This window comes from Candoia aspera, chromosome 7 (assembly GCF_035149785.1).
Source record: "Candoia aspera isolate rCanAsp1 chromosome 7, rCanAsp1.hap2, whole genome shotgun sequence".
Taxonomy (NCBI): domain Eukaryota; kingdom Metazoa; phylum Chordata; class Lepidosauria; order Squamata; family Boidae; genus Candoia; species Candoia aspera.
In genome coordinates this window covers 73,166,401-73,184,608 of record NC_086159.1, presented here as the reverse complement: position 1 = coordinate 73,184,608, position 18,208 = coordinate 73,166,401, and the positions used below count along the sequence as shown (strand labels likewise).

General features: G+C 38.2%; 1 protein-coding gene across 1 annotated transcript in view; it reads left to right on the top strand.

Annotated features, from left to right (window-relative positions):
- The first annotated feature begins 3,879 nt into the window (after positions 1 to 3,879).
- Positions 3,880 to 18,208, top strand: part of HGF (hepatocyte growth factor) — a 55,954-nt gene continuing 41,625 nt past the window's right edge. Inside the window, exons 1-5 of the mRNA XM_063309362.1 lie at positions 3,880 to 4,079; positions 7,383 to 7,495; positions 8,348 to 8,462; positions 11,768 to 11,910; positions 12,906 to 13,026. Coding sequence (XP_063165432.1) covers positions 3,880 to 4,079; positions 7,383 to 7,495; positions 8,348 to 8,462; positions 11,768 to 11,910; positions 12,906 to 13,026 — 692 coding nt within the window. The remainder of the gene's footprint in view (positions 4,080 to 7,382; positions 7,496 to 8,347; positions 8,463 to 11,767; positions 11,911 to 12,905; positions 13,027 to 18,208) is intronic.

Genomic DNA, 18,208 nt, shown 5'->3' with positions numbered 1-18,208 from the left:
GCACTCAAAGGAAAGATTTAGACTTTGACAAGACTTTTGCACCAGTTACTAAAGGTGAATCAATTAGATTACTGTTAAAAGTTGCTGCACTCAAGGGAATGTCAGTTAACCACTATGACATTCAAACTGCATTTCTCTATGGTGATTTAGACCACAGATTATACATGCAGCAACCCCCTGGCTATGAAAAAGGGGAGAATCTAGTCTGTGAACTGCAGAAGTCAATCTATGGGTTAAAACAAGCTGCTAGATCCTGGAACCAAAAAGTAGATGAAAAACTGCAGAATGTTGGTTTTGAAAAAGGAAAAGCAGATCCCTGTGTATATATGAAGAAGGACAAACAAGGGTGTATGTATCTGTGCATTTATGTTGATGATTTACTGCTGTTCACATCAACAGAAAAACAAAGGCTTGATTTTGAAGCCTGCATGAAAAGCCATTTCATATTAAAAAGCCTTGGAGTTGTGACCAATTACCTAGGTTTGGAAAAACACAGGAAGAAGGATGGTAGCTTTCTGTTAAACCAAAGGGGAGATAATGGTAAAGTAATGTGAATGGAAAGACATATAAAGTCAGAGAAGATTGGTATGCATCTTAATCTGTAGTGTAAAAAGGGGAGTGTTGAGGTTTTCCTACTACTAGATTAAGACTGCTATTGTGCCTAATCATTTTGGCCGGGTTAAAAGGTTGTATTAGATTGTCTCCTCTCACATGCTTCATGCAAAATAGCATGGGGGGAGGAAACCTGCCCGGACTTGTTCTCACTTCTTCTTTTCTCTTTGCCGGCAATGTAGCCGAGCAAGGCTTGCTCCAAAGGGAGCTAAGTCCTTTAAATGTTTTGCTTTTGTTTTTGCTTTCTGTAAATAAATTATTTTTATAGAAATGCTTGGTGTGTGACTTTTTTGACCTCTCCTGGGCTAAAGGCTTTCCCAGCATCTGCCAACAGGGAAAACACTACTTATAAACTGGAACACCTGTTCATTCAGGAGATTGTTTGTATGGTCATACTTCTGTCAGGAAAAGAGGGAACAGACTACTTCTAAACTGGAATAGCTAACTTTGAATCTATCCTGGCTACACAGTGGACTGGGGATGAAATGAAGGCAACATGATAAGGATATGTCCTTTAAAAATGGTGAGTGAGTATAAGACTGCAGTTTGGACTGCAGTTAGCAGATTGTAAAGACAAACTCTTCAGAGGATTTATGCCTGTCTCATGGGTGAGGGACAAGTTGGATGGGGATACAGCAGGAAAACGAATTCACAGGGTGTGTTTTTAATATCAGTGCTACTTCCAACATCATACACATTAGTCCCAAGCACCCAGAATCATTCTCCCTATATCTTTACCCATATTATTTTCACTCTAGAAACAGTGGTTGTCCATTTCAGAGGAAAAGTCAAAAGTTCTTTTATCTGTTATTTTCTACTGGATTTTTCAAAGAAAGAGTGGAATTAGAGAAGATTTTGTTGGAATAGCAGTGTACAGGGAAAGGAATTGTACTTTTTCTTCTACTGTGGTCCAGTTGAAAAAATTTCCACCCATGGATACTAAGCCAACATGAATCAGCACTGATTTGATTTCAGCTGGGGTTCTGAGATTGAAAGAAGACATGATTTGATTTGAGTTTACTGTTTGAAATTCAAAGGTAATCTGATTTGATCTGATCTGCTTTGAGATTCAGTTTGAAGGAAAAACTGCTCCCTAGGCTGTGAAGGGAAAACATCAAAACTCCTGGTACTGCTTAATTTTTGGCAGAAGTGGATGAAAGTAATAGGAATCCTTTAGAGGACATTAATGGTGCTAGGTTTCAGCTCAATATCTTCAAGAGTTTCACTGCTAGAATTGTTTCCCTGTACCTCTTTTAAAGCAGAAATAGCACAGTGACCTCCTAATTGTTTCACAAAGATCTTATGGACAGAGAACCTTTATTGAAGGATTCTATTCTAACTTAAAATATATATTTTCCAAAACCATTCAACAAGTAAGCTGTTAATTTTATACTTTTTCTGGGATGCTAGGTTAACGTGACACTGAGGAATGCTCTGAGATGTCTTTGTGTGATGCTGAGTTTCTCATCCCTGGTTATTCTGGGGTGCCAGGGAAGTGAGCTAAGCTGGTTAGCAAGCTTGGGAATGCCAGGCTGGGAAGGCAAACTAGTAGTGTTTGGCATCTTTTGAACAAGTCTCACCTATGACCTCCTCTACGATACTTACTTAATAAGGACCATAGAAACAGGTTGACATGGGGAGATACAGTGCGTCAGAAACAGTCAGGCTGCAGGGAAAGCAGCTGGTATGAAAACCATGCCATTTTTATCTTGCCATGCTCTATTCTTAAAACTTTTGGTCCAGGGCCCAGAAGTGTTAGCCTGGCATCCATTGACTCATTAATAAGGGACTTTCCTCAGGCATCCAGAAGATTTGGCTCAAGAGTATGTATTGGACTGGACCAGCCTCCTTGAATCTATCTGCAGAATGCTGAGAGCTGGGTTCAACACATGGTTGGTTGGCAGGACCAGCATGGAAAGACACTCTATTAGCACAAGAAGCGGAGAGCTGAAAAAGTGAAGCAAGACCAAAGCAAAGTTAGCTTTGCCACCCTCAGATTGGCAGAGAATTCAGTGGAGAGCCAGAGAGGTGCAGTGGTGAAGGTGTTGGACTAGGAATGGGAAAACCCAGCTTCAAGTCCATTCTTAGCTACAGCAGCTAACTTTGGGTCAGATACTCAGTCTCTCAGCCCAACCTATCTCTCAGGGTATTGTTGTGGGGAAGAATTGGAGGAGGGTATGATGTAGTTGCTTGAGCTCCTGAAGGAATAGTGGATTATTCATCACACAAATAGAGAATAAAAATATCAACAAATTAAAACTCATTGGCAGCAATGTGCATCAAGATCAACCATATCACTCAAATCCCTTCTTCCTTTACTTACTTATGGAAGTAAAATTGCAGCAGGGTGTGTTTTATTATTTTTTACTATAGTTTCGGTTTAGGGTTAGGCACTGTTTATGGTAACAATCCCAGAGGAATCAGGGAAGGCATGAAATCTGCAGAGCCCTTTGCATGCATGAGAAGCCCTCTGAGGCCACTTGATTTGATTTGCTGAAGGAAAGTGGGTTTCTCCTTTGATTTCTGAATCACCTCTGATGTGGATGATTTGACGGAAGCTTTCCACAGTCTTAATAGTTGCTGACATCCCTACTGGTATTGGCTCCATTGGTGCCAGTGGAACTTTCCTCCAGGTATGAACTGCATGGGGGCAGGGTCATTTTGGTCAGGACCATGAATTAATACTTAACTCCCTTCCATGATATGTCAGAAACTTGAAGAGCAACCTTAATCCTTCCCTAAAAAACTACATAGTTTCAATTCATACATTCACTCTGAGGTTTGTCTTGCCCTAATTTAGCACCATAGCCACGTGTTCTCAGGGGGGCTTCCTATATGCACACACCTGGAACAGGTTAGAGACCTCAGGCCTAGAACATCCATGGAGGCTTTGAATTGCATGTTGAACAAACTACCAAGCTTGAGCATTGTCTATAAAAATGGGCAGTTAGTCAAAGACTAAAGCAATCTCCTCTACTTTCCTTTCCCAATCACGTCCAGCTCCCTTTTGTCTGACATTCCTCCTACACAGAGTTCCAGCCTGTACCAGAGACTTAATTTTCAGTTTTTTCTTTGCAATTTAAATACAGTTATTAAAGGGAAACTCTTGGGCTTTTAATAAGCTTTTCTCCCCCTCCCCAGAAAAGCTACAAACTGCAGCCTAAAACCATATTGCCTGTCCCCTGTTGCTAGTGAGAACAAAACACTACTGAGTGATGTTGTTAATAATATATGTCTGTTCCTTATCAAGTCCCCTTTCTTTGGATGATGAATGCATGGATTTGTTTGTGGGTTCCTTTCACAGAAAGCAAAGGGAAAAGAAATGCCCTTCATGATTACAAGAAAACAGCTGATACTTCATTACTAAGGATAGACAAGACACTGAAAGTGAAAACTAAGCAGCTAAATACTACAGAACAGTGTGCCAAGAGATGCAGCAGAAGCAAAGGACTTTTATTCATTTGCAAGTAAGGAATATTATACGTTTTGTCTCTAAAGGTTCTGCTTTTTAGGAGAATATTTGAGCAAAACCAGGCAAAGGCAGGCTGATGGACCCAATGCTAGAGGTTTGTATGACTTGGACTTTGTTTGGATGTTCCTTCCGGGAAGTATGATACAAATCTATCTTTTTTTCCTGAATGCAGACCAGAAGGTGAGTGAAGATAACTTCTAAAGAGGCCCATTGCTCTTAAATCCTTTGGATTGTTTATGATCGTTGTGGTCTTCATATCACTTTGAACTTAATTAGAAAACAGAGAAATGGAGAAATGGTCCAAGGCCCTGAACTCAGAATTCAGAGTTACCATGAAAGAAGTATTTTCAAGCCCTTGACCAGATCATCTTCATCTTTGTGCATTTTGTCTTTTCTTAGGCAGTTTTTGTAACATAGGAAGTATTGTGATACCTGCCTGTTTTTTGGTTGGCCTATAGCAGTAGATAACCTAGATCCCCCCATGGAACCAGATAGTTTTTTTTTTTTTTTTCCAATCTGTCTAGGGTCCAAATTACTCCTGGCTTGCTTGGCCTGAGGCATCCAACCCAATTAGAAGGAAAGGGGGAATTGATTTTAAAAATATGGAAGTGAGCCTGTGTGTGGGCACACATATCCACAGACTGGAAAGATTTAAGAATTGGGATTTCAAGATCCTAGAGCAATGCTTGTTTCCTTGCATTTAGGTTTATAGAGATTGGATTTTCATGCATCCAGTGGTTACAAACAAAAACAAAGCCTATAGCTGTTTTGAAAATTTCCAGTGGAAACGGCAAACATACACTGCTTATAGTACTGACTCCATGAGGGGGCGGATAAAAAAGCTTGAGATTCTCAAACTTCCTTGAGTATGACAGATTCTGGGCCAGAACTAGAAGTTGTTTGTGATGCAACTGATACTTAATCTGGTTGAGACTAAGTGAAGAATAATAAGAGTCCACCAGTTATTGGTAACATTTTCTCCTCCCACACAGTTTACTCTTGTGCAGAAGTTTGTTTTTTAAAGAAAAACTATTTGTCTTCCATATAATCATTTCTGAAATCAGAGTCAAAACTCCTGATGATAGATCATTGTGACCTCCACTGCTCATAAATTAAGTTCTCGGCAGCACAATCCTTCCTACTGGGTCCAGCTGGAGTGAAGCCCTCAACAAAATGCTTGTTTACATTCTTCAAGTTGTGTTTTCTCCGTCAATTAGGTACAACCTCATTTAATTCAAAGAAAGTACACTTCTGACCGCTATCATCAACTGAGCAAAGCTATGATGGATCTGAAGCTTGTTCAAAGCTTGTTGGTGCATTCTGACCTTTCCAGATATTTTGAACAGAACAAAATCTTGCTTCTCTGGTGCCTGAAAGTTATTTGGTCACCATTATTTCTTAGCCACTTCCAAATTTGAAGGAAGGTATGGGATGAAATACGGTAGTTGCCCAAAAGTTCATTTATAAGGAAAATAGTTTTCAAAAATACAAAGATTCAAAACTTTTCATCTGTATTTCAAAAGGCAGCCAAAAGCACTAAAAAGTCATCCTGTTGCTCTAGCATATAAAGTAATGGGCCTGGTCAACAAGGGACCTTTTGGGAAACAAGCTTGTTTCTCAGAAGAAGAAAAAGGTACAATTGCATGTGACTCCTGGTGACTACATGGGCAGAACGATGAAGTTATCTTAGTAACAGTATGGACATGGTTGGCCACTGCCTTCTTCAGTGCCTACCATCCTGGCATTTCTTGGAACTAACCAGAACCAACCATGCTTTGCTTCCTTCCATGCACCAAAAGGTCAGCCTGGTACAGCCATATGCTGATAATTTCTTCAATACTACCTCTCCATGACTGATTTCAGGCAGTGAATTTGTCCTGAGTAACTTTTTCAACTTAGAATGATGAAAATTATCATGGAGAAGTGTCACCAGGGAAGGCATCCACATTGTCTCTCTTCTAAAACAATCTCACACTAGATACTAGAAAGGTATCTGCCTTTTAATTTCAAGAACTATTGTGATCTTTTTCGGAATCAGAAGTCACTCTTTTTCATCACTGAGATATTGGAAAGTCCACAAACTTTTGCAGCACAATCCTATAAAAGATAAACTCTCCTTTGAGTTGTACTTGACTCATGGTGAATTCATGTAGATATTCATATGGTTTACTTCACAACAATAGAGCCAGTTTGGTCTAGTGGTTAAGGTGCTGGGCTAGAAACCAGGAGTCTGTGAGTTCTAGTCCCACCTTAGGCACGAAAGCCGGCTGGGTGACCTTGGGCCGGTCCCTCTCTCTCAGCCCAACTCACATCACAGGGTTGTTGTTCTTGGGAAAATAGATGGAGGAAGGAGTATTAGGTATGGTCACCACCTTGAGTTATTTATAAAAATAATAAAGGTGGGATAAACAAAAACAAAAAAACAAAAAAATATGGAGCCATTGCCTTTGGGGCAGATTTTTCTTTTTATCTCTCAGTCCAGCCAACATCCATAATATTCCCTGGTGGTCTCTGAGATCAGATAAAGTTGGTGAAGAGCTGTACTGAGAACATAAACCTGAATCTCTTCACTATGCTCTTTGATGGCCACATAAGTGGACATTGGCTTATGTCTCTGATTCTTAGTGAGCTCATTAGTAACTATACTTCATATTAATAATATTAGTAATATCAATGGTTTCATTTAATAATTTTAACAATGTCTGCCTTTTGAAAGCAACTCTGTAATTATTGCTAGCAATATAATTTGTAAATTGTTTCCAAAACTCAGAGATCTTCTTTTTTTTTGTTTTAATATTGGTAAGGGTAGTAACCTAAACTCACAAATATTTTTAATTTAGAATTCCCTGTGTAGTGAGTGCTATTCATACAAGTTTGGCTAAATTAAAAATAGTTGGAGAAAAACATTGAGGAAAATCTTCAGATCATGATACTATTGGGCCTCATGTCAATATTCATGAATGTATATATGAATGTATATCCAACAAAGCAACATATACATCTGGTGACATCAATTTTTTTTCTCCATATGACGTTCATAATTAAAACTGCCCTACCTTTATCTGTACCAAAATAGTATCTCACTGAACACCCTAATCCTCTTGAGTCTGAAAGAAGGGCAACAAATTCATAAAGGTCCAGTAAACTGAAGAAAAAAAAAAGTAAGAATGTGGTTTTATCTGAAGTTACATTAATTCTGTCCTGTCTCTGAGATTTTCTCCCATGTAATTATGGTGATAATGAAAACCATATATCCCAGTAGAACTTGACTGTTCAATTTATTTTATTTTCTGTCCAGGGCTTTCGCATTTGACAAAACAACCAAACGCTGCCATTGGTTATCTTTTACTAGCCTAGAAAATGGAGTCAGGAAGAAAGCAGACAATGCATTCATTCTCTATGAAAAGAAAGGTAAGTGGCCAATTTGGGTTAGCCATGCTGCAGAGTTAAGACAATTATTTGTTGGATGGGGGTTTCAGTGAGTCCTGTGATCATGCAGACCAAGCGGGACTAGGTCATAGGTGTGGGTTAGGAGAGGATGAGGGTTTTCTGTGTTCCCACTGAAGCTTATTTCTGGCTTACACCACTGTTTTAATATGTGTTCTTTCCTGCCTCAAAATGGTGGGAAATAGAAATTGGGTGGAACGCTTGGAGGGCCCCTGACAAAAAATGGGCTCACCCTTTGCTGTTGCAATTGTAATTTTGCAGTTTCCCCCAAAAAATGTTGCCTAAAATCTCCATGCTCCTCTAAGAAAATAAACTTGCTGGATGAAGTGCAAGCTAAAGGAAGATAGATGAAGCTAAACAGAGCATTGCTCTTTGGCCCCAGTCAATGTTCCATGAGTGAATATAGATAAAGCCAGTGATCTGGATTAGATCCTCTTTTTGTTGTTATTTATTCGGAAAAAAATCAGAACCATCCTTTGAACTGCTTAGATACTCCCCTCTATTCACCCTTGCTAACAATACATGGATAGGAAGACTTTTTTCTTTTGGTCTGCACACTTCAGTAAAAGTGTGACACAGTTCTCCAGTAGGATATATATGTACAAAAAGGGACATTCAGAAATGTATACTATAAAGGAATGTTGTATGAATGCAAATGCATTTTTATGGGTTTTGAAAAAATGTGTTTTAATAAAAGTGGAAATTGAATGGAACAGACTTGTGAAGCTATCTGTCACCGGCTAGGTTTCTATACCCTGCTCTTTGCAAATTGGTTACCTTCTCCTTTGCTCTGTTTTCTTGATTCTTCTCCAACAGATTATGTTAGAAATTGCATCATTGGCAAAGGGTCAACATATAAGGGAAATATATCAGTCACAAAAAGTGGGATCGAGTGCCAAGCCTGGAATTCTACAATACCTCACGAGCACAGGTAAGATTGGTAGGATCAGCCCTACCTTTTCCATCAATAGTTATTCTCTGAATATCTAAATACATGGAATATGATCATGGGTATCTGCAGGGGGTGGGTGAAAAAGTTCAAGATGGTCATCACTTTGTGGCAGCCACCTTCTTGCTTTTTTTGACTCCTCTATGGACACATATGATAGAATCTATGTTTCTATTATAATGAATAATAGTATAATAGAAACATTCTTGCATTGATGAGCTGACCAACACATGTTACATGGTACAAAAATAGGAACACTATTCCATGAGAAAAAGGGTTAGTCAATCAGTATTAGATCAGCTTTTACACTAGGAAAACAGTTTTATCATTTTTCTTTTCAAGAACGTACAGTGACAAAAAATACGGGAAATTATTCCAAGGAATCTGGAAGAACCGATGAGCCTTATTGGTCCTAAAGCGGATATCTGCAAGTTCATGTTTGTTTTAATTTGCATTTAACTTTTTAGATCTCTAGTTAGAACAATTGGAGCTAATTATTGGAGCTAATTATTTAAAGTGGAGATAATCATTTAAAGTAGCCCTCAGAAAGTACAACAAAGTCTAATGAATCAGGTGGCATCCAAATTCTTGCAATAAATAATATAAAGATGTAAAGTTAGCATGCTGGGAAATATTTGGAAATAGTCCTACCATCATGCTTTACACCTTTATTTTTTAAAAAAGAATAGTGTGCAGCCCTTGCTCATGTTGCGTGCAGATTGTCTTGAGTAAATTACTACAATTTGGCTTATGCAAAAATGCTATATTGATAGCAAGCCATTATTTTATTGCTTGTTATTATCCTTCCACTTAAAAGTAATTGATGGAGAAGAACTCAGCTAAATAATATGTTTTTTTTTTATCATTTTTAATTTTCTCAATATATAAGGCAAAGAGAAAAGCCAGATGCTTACAGGCTGGATAATTGATTTAAAGCTTTTTTTTAAAAAAAGAAACTCATTCTTTTAGAATTTGCTATCAGTCTCTATCACTCTCTTCTTTTTAAATTCATACTAGTTAGATAAAGGGAAAAGGACAAGGACAAAGAGTTACCCATCTGTGACTCTGCAACAGAGGTTAGCTTTGTGGAAATTGGGAGGTCCCCAAGAGGACCTTATTCTCTAGTAATTTTTTCTTTAAGCCAACATCCTGCAGTATTGTGAAATATCATGAGGATTTATGGCAGAAGTCCCACATCTCTTGAGATGTTGATATTTTCTAAGACTTCAGCTTTAGCAGGGCAGATAAAACCGCTGCTCCCTGTTCTGTTTGACTTGTTTTGGAGCAGGCAGAGTTACAGAGGTGCAGTGATGAGGGTAAGACCCTACTTGTCTGCTTAATGTTCTCACATTGTTCGCAGACCCTTTCATGATCCAGTCCAGTTGCTCAGGTTGCAACAGCAGCAATGGGAACATTGCCTCTCTCTGAAATTCTGCTGGTGCAGTGGCACATTGGGAAGTTTTCCATGCCACTGGTAAGCATGAACTGAGTTCTGATCCCAGCAGGACTTGAGAAAGCTTGTAGCATATATTGGCTTCCAATTCCCCTAACTGCTGAAATTTTATCTCCTCAAATTCCTTGTTTTGGTTGCTCCTGTAGATAAGTTTATTAGAATCTTTCTGGGCAAGGCTGAAGGACAATGACAAATTTTGGGTTATCCGGGCTGTTTGCTGCTATCTTGAAACAAGGGCTTATCTTTCCCAGCCTAGGAGTTTTTGCGGAGAGGTAGAGAAGGAAATTCCCCTAATACTGTACCCGACAAGAGCAGACTACAGTTAAACCTGACATGTAATTATCTATCAAAAGAACTTCCCTGAAGTTTCCTTTGGTTTAGGAATTATAAAATAATTGCACAAAGCTATGATGGACTGCACTGCACAGCCAAGTATGCCATCCAGGATGGTGTTTTAAAACATGCATCTGAGAAAAGTAGTGAATTTTCAGATAAGCTGACTATGGAAATCTTAGAGTTGCATGTTGTGTGATGGAATGTTGTCTGGTAGAGGAAACATCAATTACTTTTTAGGCCTGCATCCATTAAGGGAAGAAACTCATTGTAAAAGCATAAATGTATCACATTTGTAGACCATCCAGGGTTAAAGATTCTGCTAAGCTGACTGAGGTTGCATGTTATTTTGGGGTGAAACTGCCTTACCCCTATTGCATAGCGATAGGACTTCTTAACCAACTTCATTGGATATGTTCTTCTAAATAGTATCAATCTGATAATATAAAGTAATAGTTATGATACCTTCTGCCTGTCAACCACGTATAAAGTACCCTGATGCCTCTACTTTGCAACCTCAGGGGAGGTACTATTTAAATTGGTCTCTGTGTGTAGTTCTAGAAATACATGTAAGCAAAAATTACCTATTAAATCCTAGATACAGTATTTTGCCTACTGTTTTGCTCTAGAAGTATAGTATGGTTTCTAAATTTAAATTTCTAAATGTTATACATGAGTATGAATTTGTGTATGTGTATACTTGGGGTGTGTGGGATGTGATGGCGCTGCGGGTTAAACCGCTGAGCCACTGAGCTTGCCGATCGGAAGGTTGGTGGTTCAAATCCACGTGATGGGGTGAGCTCCTGTTGCTAGTCCCAGCTCCTGCCAACCTGGGAGTTCGAAAACATGCAAATGTGAGTAGATTAATAGGTACCACTTCAGCGGGCAGGTAATGGTGTTCTGTTTAGTCATGCCGGTCACATGACCACGGAAGTGTCCACGGACAAACGCCAGCTCTTCGGCTTTGAAACGGAGATGAGCACCGCCCCCTAGAGTCGGACACAACTGGACTTCATGTCAAGGGAAACCTTTACTTTATACTTGGGGGAGGGGAGAGAGAGATTAAAGGTGTGCACAAATTTCAAGACCAAGACCTTCCAACCTTAAGACATCCTGTTTTGACTTCACTGGTAGAAATAGGAAGTCACTCATATTAATTGATTGATTGACTGATTGCTCAAATTTAGCCACCACCCATCTCCCCCAAAAGAGGGACTCTGGGCGGTTTACAGTAAAAATCATATAGTGAGATAGATGGCACATACATTTGATCAATCCATCCATCAGTTAATCAATTCTGACCTTACTGAACAAGAATAGACCTTTCCAGATGGAATGTTTTGGTTTGGAATGTCTCAATCTGGAAATGTTCTTCCCATCCACACCCATGTATATGTGGGACAAGGAGGTCCATAGTCAGATCGTTCATTCATAAAGATGGAAAGGTTCACAACACAATGTGCATGCTCTTATACTGTAATGATTATCATTTTAAAACTAGCTTTTTACCTTCGAGCTATCGAGGTAAAGATCTTCAAGGAAACTACTGCCGGAACCCACGAGGAGAAGAAGGTGGCCCTTGGTGTTTTACAAGTAATCCCGAAATACGTCATGAAGTCTGTGAGATCCCCCTCTGCTCGGAAGGTAATGCTCAGGATATTGGCTATTGTTTGACCTCAGTTTGGTGTGAAAACTGGGAACTATTCAAACATCACCAAATGTTGGATATCACAAATATTATGTTAGCAGTTACTAATCCCATTCTGCTTTTGGTTTCAGATGCACATCTCTACAACTCTGTTTCACTTTGTAATTTTTAATTAGGTTATATAGCTGAGTAGTAAGTTTATTGTTATGTCACGCAACCTGGTGCTCAATCTCTTGCTTCTCCCATCTTTTCTGTAAGTAAAGGAGGGATGAGTACTCGCAAAAAACATGTTGATATTATAGCAGTGCTATTTTGGAACAGTGGGACTGATATTCAAAATTAGGAGTTCTTTTCTAAAATTGTCTTAATTTGATTTAATGTCTTTACGTATAGAAAAAAAAACACCCTTCCCGATCCCTCCCTTTCCCTTGTAACTGGAAACCATATTATGGGGGCTATTTTGATGCATCTTAAAACTTCACTACTGTTTCAAGAATATTTGATCATTTTTACCATCTTATGGAGAATTCAGGCTTAATTCTGGTGATCGCTACTGGGGCATTGTGCTTTAAGCTTCCACAGTAGATCTTTTAACTTCACCCAGTTATCACAGAAGCTACATAAAGCCTGACTTAATTACTGTTATATCTGAATGGATATAACATGCACCATACCAGCGTCTTCCTTACTGTTGTGTTGACACAACAGTGATTGGATGATTCTAGAAGAAGTAACAAGGGTGGAAAAGACCCTAAAATGAAGTTAATTACTTCCTTCAAATTTGTTTTGTGGATTCCCTTCAATAGTCTAATTTGAATTCTTCAAATTAAAATTGTGACCTTCTTCAAGTTAAAATTGAGTGATAACTCTAGTCTTGATTCCATAGAAATACCTAGGAATCTATGCATTATGACTGACTGTTTCTAGTTGTTGAAATGAAATATTGTACTGTAACCATCCCAGTGAGATTGCTGTATTTTTTGCATTTCAGTTGAGTGCATGACATGCAATGGAGAAGGCTACAGAGGCCCAATGGATCATACTGAAACAGGCAAGGAATGTCAACGTTGGGACCTTCAAAGACCACACAGACATCCTTTTCGCCCAGAGAAGTAAAAACGCCAGTTCTTTTGCATTTCTATAAATCTGTGAAACAGAGTGGCATTTGAGTTTTACACTGATAGCACCTATGGACTGTAGGAAATTAAAGCATTAGAGTATCTCATGAGCATCTGGGCAAGTTCGTCTTTATCATTTATTTAGCTAAACAAAGCTGTATAGATTGATACCATTCCTACACTACTTACACCCCATCTTTCAAATGAATTCTTCCCAGAGAAGAAGGAAAAAAGAAAATACTATATATATATACATATATATATATATATATATATATAGAGAGAGAGAGAGAGAGAGAGAGAGAGAGAGTAAACATGAACTGTGAAAGCTGCCAAAATATCATCAGCAGAATCTACCAAGGACACTTACTAGGCATGAATGAAGGTATGTGGAAAATCCCCTGTTAGAAAACTATGGGCCAAATGAACACTGATTGATAAATCCAGTAACTGGGGACCAATGAAAAAGTTATTCAGGTTAGTTGTATGTTTAATGATGGGGCATCTGAGGAAAGCACTTGGTACTTGGGCTTACAGTCCCAAGTCAAGTTTGAAACTTACCTTTCAACTAGACTGAGAAATGGACTTTCACCATGATAACAAATAAAAAGAGGAATTGAACCAGAAATATTATTTTGTAAAGGTCTCTGAAAAGTGTGTTGGGGAGGTGACTGGTAGAGTCCTCATAATCCCCACATACATTTCCATCCATCAAAGACAAGCCAACGCTAATTATTTTATTAACCGATTGATAATCTCATCGCATAAAGTCCATGAAATCTACCGCATGCTGAATCTTGTATGATACCATTTCTCTTAGTGAATTTGCAGCAGTAATCAAGCTCCCTCTTAAAGAAGTTCACAGTTAATATTAACTGTACACCAGAAAGAAATCTCTTTTAAGTTGGCACTCATGAAGTGTCTAATTAAAGGCATGAAGACAAATTATTATTTAGATAGCTGGATTTTAATAAAATAAAGGGAAAGAGAACATTCACAGACAGGTTCAGGAAGAAGAGCTTAAAAATAACTTGAAAGAAGCACTTTATCAGAGATACTGAAATAATTCTCATTATTTATGACCTCAGCCTTTTCACACAAATCTCTATAGAAATACTTCAACTTTCATCTTGTCAAGGGTTGGGATTTCTGCTTATGAAAGTTACAATACGTTCTTGCCAAGTTGTCGAATCAGTATTTATTTATTTATTTGTTCCTTCCCCACCTCCTTCAAAAGCAGAATCAGTATTGATGAATGGCTAAGTGCAGTGTTCTACTGTACATGCCATGAAAATGAATGCCAAAATGAGAGTTAGAGATAGCATGAGAAGACTATAGATTGATAAGGCCATTGGCAATTTCAAACACAGGGGACCATTATATAGTCAGTGCTGGCCCATGGGACTAGAGATAAAGGAATTTGTATCTGACTTTGCACTCTTTGGCAGATAGTTTTTGTGGGCTTGGATTCATCATTCATTCATTTTGTTTTCCAACTGCATTGTGACTTACTTGGAAAACTCTGGCAGTTATGACTTTACAAGGTTGGTAACGTCCTACAGCAAATTTTAAAAGGGTTGCTATGGCTCTTGCATATTTTGCTTCCTTTCCCAACTGGTTTTATTCTTGAACCAGACAGATACTGTTATTTAGATGTGGGCATAAATCTAGCCATGTTCTTCCTCTAATACCCTATGCAACATCATTCTAAGATTATATGGGGTTTCACTGATTGCTTCTTGTAGATTAGACATTATATTCCGTGGTAATATCACCCATGTCTTACCTTTGATGCAAATAACCATGGAGTTGGTTCGGCGGGTGATAGATCAAGTGGCTTATGTTGGTTTTATCAGGATCCTTCCAGGTGAAATTCTGGGTGAAATTCATGCATTTATTATTGAGGATCTGTGGGTCTTTCTCAAAGAACAGATTTTCTCATCTGTGAACTGCGGTATTTTATTTCCAAGAAAGGTTTCATTTTAATGCATATTAAGGCTGGTATAACAGCTAATTCTGTTTGTCTAAATGTACTAAATATAGGTGCCATGTAGAAACATGACTGATTTTTTCCTTACTTCCCATTAAACTTAGGGCAAGATCATTGTTTTCATAACCTGCCTTCATTCAGACTAGGAAAAACTTTTGCCAAAATTCTCATGGATGCTGTGTTCTCTTTCTCAAAAGAGTGGTGTTCTTACACATATTTAGCTATGAGGTAACAAAGCAAGGTGTACAAATGACCCATCTTTCCTTATACAACCATCTCTCATTGCTTCCCACATTACCATTAAATCCATGACATTGGGGAGCCTGGAAAATGTGCAATTAAAAAACCACAGCTCCTGTAAGGACTTCCTTGGCCAGCTCCAACAACAAAGTCAGGTCAAAAACACTGTCAAGAGAAATTTTAGATAAATTCTCAAGCTCCCCCTGAATAAAGTAGAAAAACAGAACCCTTTTTTTCCCCAGAGGAAAGAAACTTTCAGACATTGGCAAGGCATAACCAATGAAATAATTCATGACAAGCTACAAGCATTCTTTGATTGTTGAACTGAAACTGGGATATGTCTAACAACATGCTTCAGAGGGCAATTTTTTCCTTTCTTACATACTGTGAAAATGAATAAATGAGTTTGGACAGGTCACCAGCAAGCAAGATCCAGTGTGGTGTAGTGGTTAAGGTGTTGGATTGGGATTTGGGAAATCCAGGTTCTAGCCTACCCCCAACAATGAAAACTCAGCAAGTGATTTGGGGATAGTCCCTCTCTCACAGACTGACCCACCATAAAGGGTTATTATTGTGAGGAAAAATTGGAGGAGGTTTTACCACTCCTGATTGTCTCTTGGCAGTTCATCTCTGAAAATGCATTTTCTGGATAAACATTTTTTTAAAAAATGTTCTGAATCCTAATAATTCATGCAGATTGTAGAACATTTATTTTAAATTCTTGTATTGGTGGATTATAACTTGGGCTGACCTCAGCAGTGTACATTTTACATTTCATTCCCCAAAGGAGTGTCAGTTATGCTTGGGTGACTATCCTATTGCAGTGACTACCTGGATAGCAGCTTTAGTAATATAAGAAGGAGGAGTCCTTAGATTAATTACTCTGTCTGGAATCTAGGAATCATGGGAACCAAAGAAGAGCATTAAATCTATTCAATTTTATATATATATATATATATATATATATATATATATATATATATAATCAATTTATATTTTTATAAATGTAATAATTTTTTTTAAAAAAATCTATTCAACTTTAACACAAATGTAAGTTGAAAGAAGAGGATGGGGAAGCATAAAAATAGAAGGTTAAAACAACTGTTTATCTTGTGTTTTGCATACACTGAAGATGAATGCATTTCACAAAGACCTCAACCATCTTCATTGGTAGCAGGACCCTGAAAATATATGTACTTGGTGGTTGAGTCCATAGACATCTGATGGAAGCCATGATGATGTCACACATAATGTAACAGATGCAAATTACATAATGTGATGATGTCATAACATGCATGATATCATTTGCCCCTTGATTTTCCTATGATGCCCATGGTTGAATCCTACTGAGATCAGTGAGGATCACGGTTCTGCATAAGTACAGGATTAAAAATTTGAATATCTTAATTAGGTAGGTATAACAGTCACTAAGGAAAGGAATAATTGAGACATATAGATAGTTGTTTCTGACCATGTTGGTTCTCATGTAAGGAATTATTTAAGTTTGGAAATTAGCATGAGTCAATATTTCCTTAAATGATAAATGAAGAGTAGGGAATATGACAAGAAACACAGAATGATGGTCAACCTTGAGATCTGTCATCACATAGAGAGATTAGGCCACAGACTGAAATGTCAGTAAAATATATGTATGAAAATATGAAAAGGTGGCTATGTCCAGCCCATTATATATTTTAGGACCAGCTTTCTATAAATATAAGTTGGCAATCAAATTTAATGCTGGGCATTGCTTGTATTTCACAGTAATCTTTACTCTGCATAGATGTTTCCGTCTGGCATGTTTACTTGGAAGGAAGTTACCTTGGGACTGACTTTTCCAAGTAAAAATGTGCAGGATATAGCTGATGGGCTATAATCCTGATTTGGAACAGATTTAATAAAAGCCTGCATTATTGAAAGTTAGACTGTTTTAAATTGATATTTTTCTATGGGTCAGCAACATTGAGCAACCCTGGAGCACAGCTGCTTTGGTTGCTTAAAAGTTCTGGGACAAAAGTATTGTGTCAGAGGAGGTCCTGATCATGTCTTCCTAGCCTGGTTACAAGGGATGAAACATGCTGAGTCTCACCTCTAAGGGAGCAGTATTCTACAGTGTTCAAACAAGTTTTAGGAAGAGATTTTTTTTAGACCCTTGAGGATAAAAGAATCTTCTTCGGTAGGCAACTGTAAATCAAGTTTTGATCCTCCTGTGAGGACCACATCTGTGGAAGTTCCCAAAGGCCTCTAGGTCAAAGGTAGTTGTTATGTGCCTTCCTTTAAAACCAATTTAACCTTCACCTGCCAGCAGACCATAAGTAATAAATGTAAAACAAACAAACAATTAGTTCTAAATGAATAATGAAATGCTATTCATACAAGAAGCTCTCTGTTGTCTTGTAACTCCACCACCTCTTGATTTTCTTCATGAATAACTAGGAAAAGGGTATTGAAGTAATTATAAGCAGGGGGAAAAAAAACCTGACAAGATAAAGGAGGGCAAAGGGAAATTTAATTTCTTCTTGACTTTTCCCTCACAGTGCTGGAAATGAGGGCATGGCCTCTAAATACGCTGGCTTCTAAAAATAGAATGGAGTTTGTTGAAAATAGCTTTTAGTTTGAACCCAGGGCTGTTGAACTAAAGAATCCATTTGCTTAATGAGTCTACCATGCCAGGAAATGTTTACATTGTCCACACTTAATTGGGCCATCCAGAGGAAGCAAATTAAGGCTATTGTGTCAGACTGGACACTAATGGGGGGAAATTACCCAATTAGCAGATTGACCCTGTTGGATGTTCTACATCATATCAAAATGGGTTTTTGTCAAGATATTGTTTCTGCTGAGGGCTCTCTTGATGGCTATATTCTTCCTATCTCTGTAGGCATTCAGTAGCTTATGCATTTGGACTTTTCTTTAGGCTGGAGGTCACTGGGAATGTATCTTGCA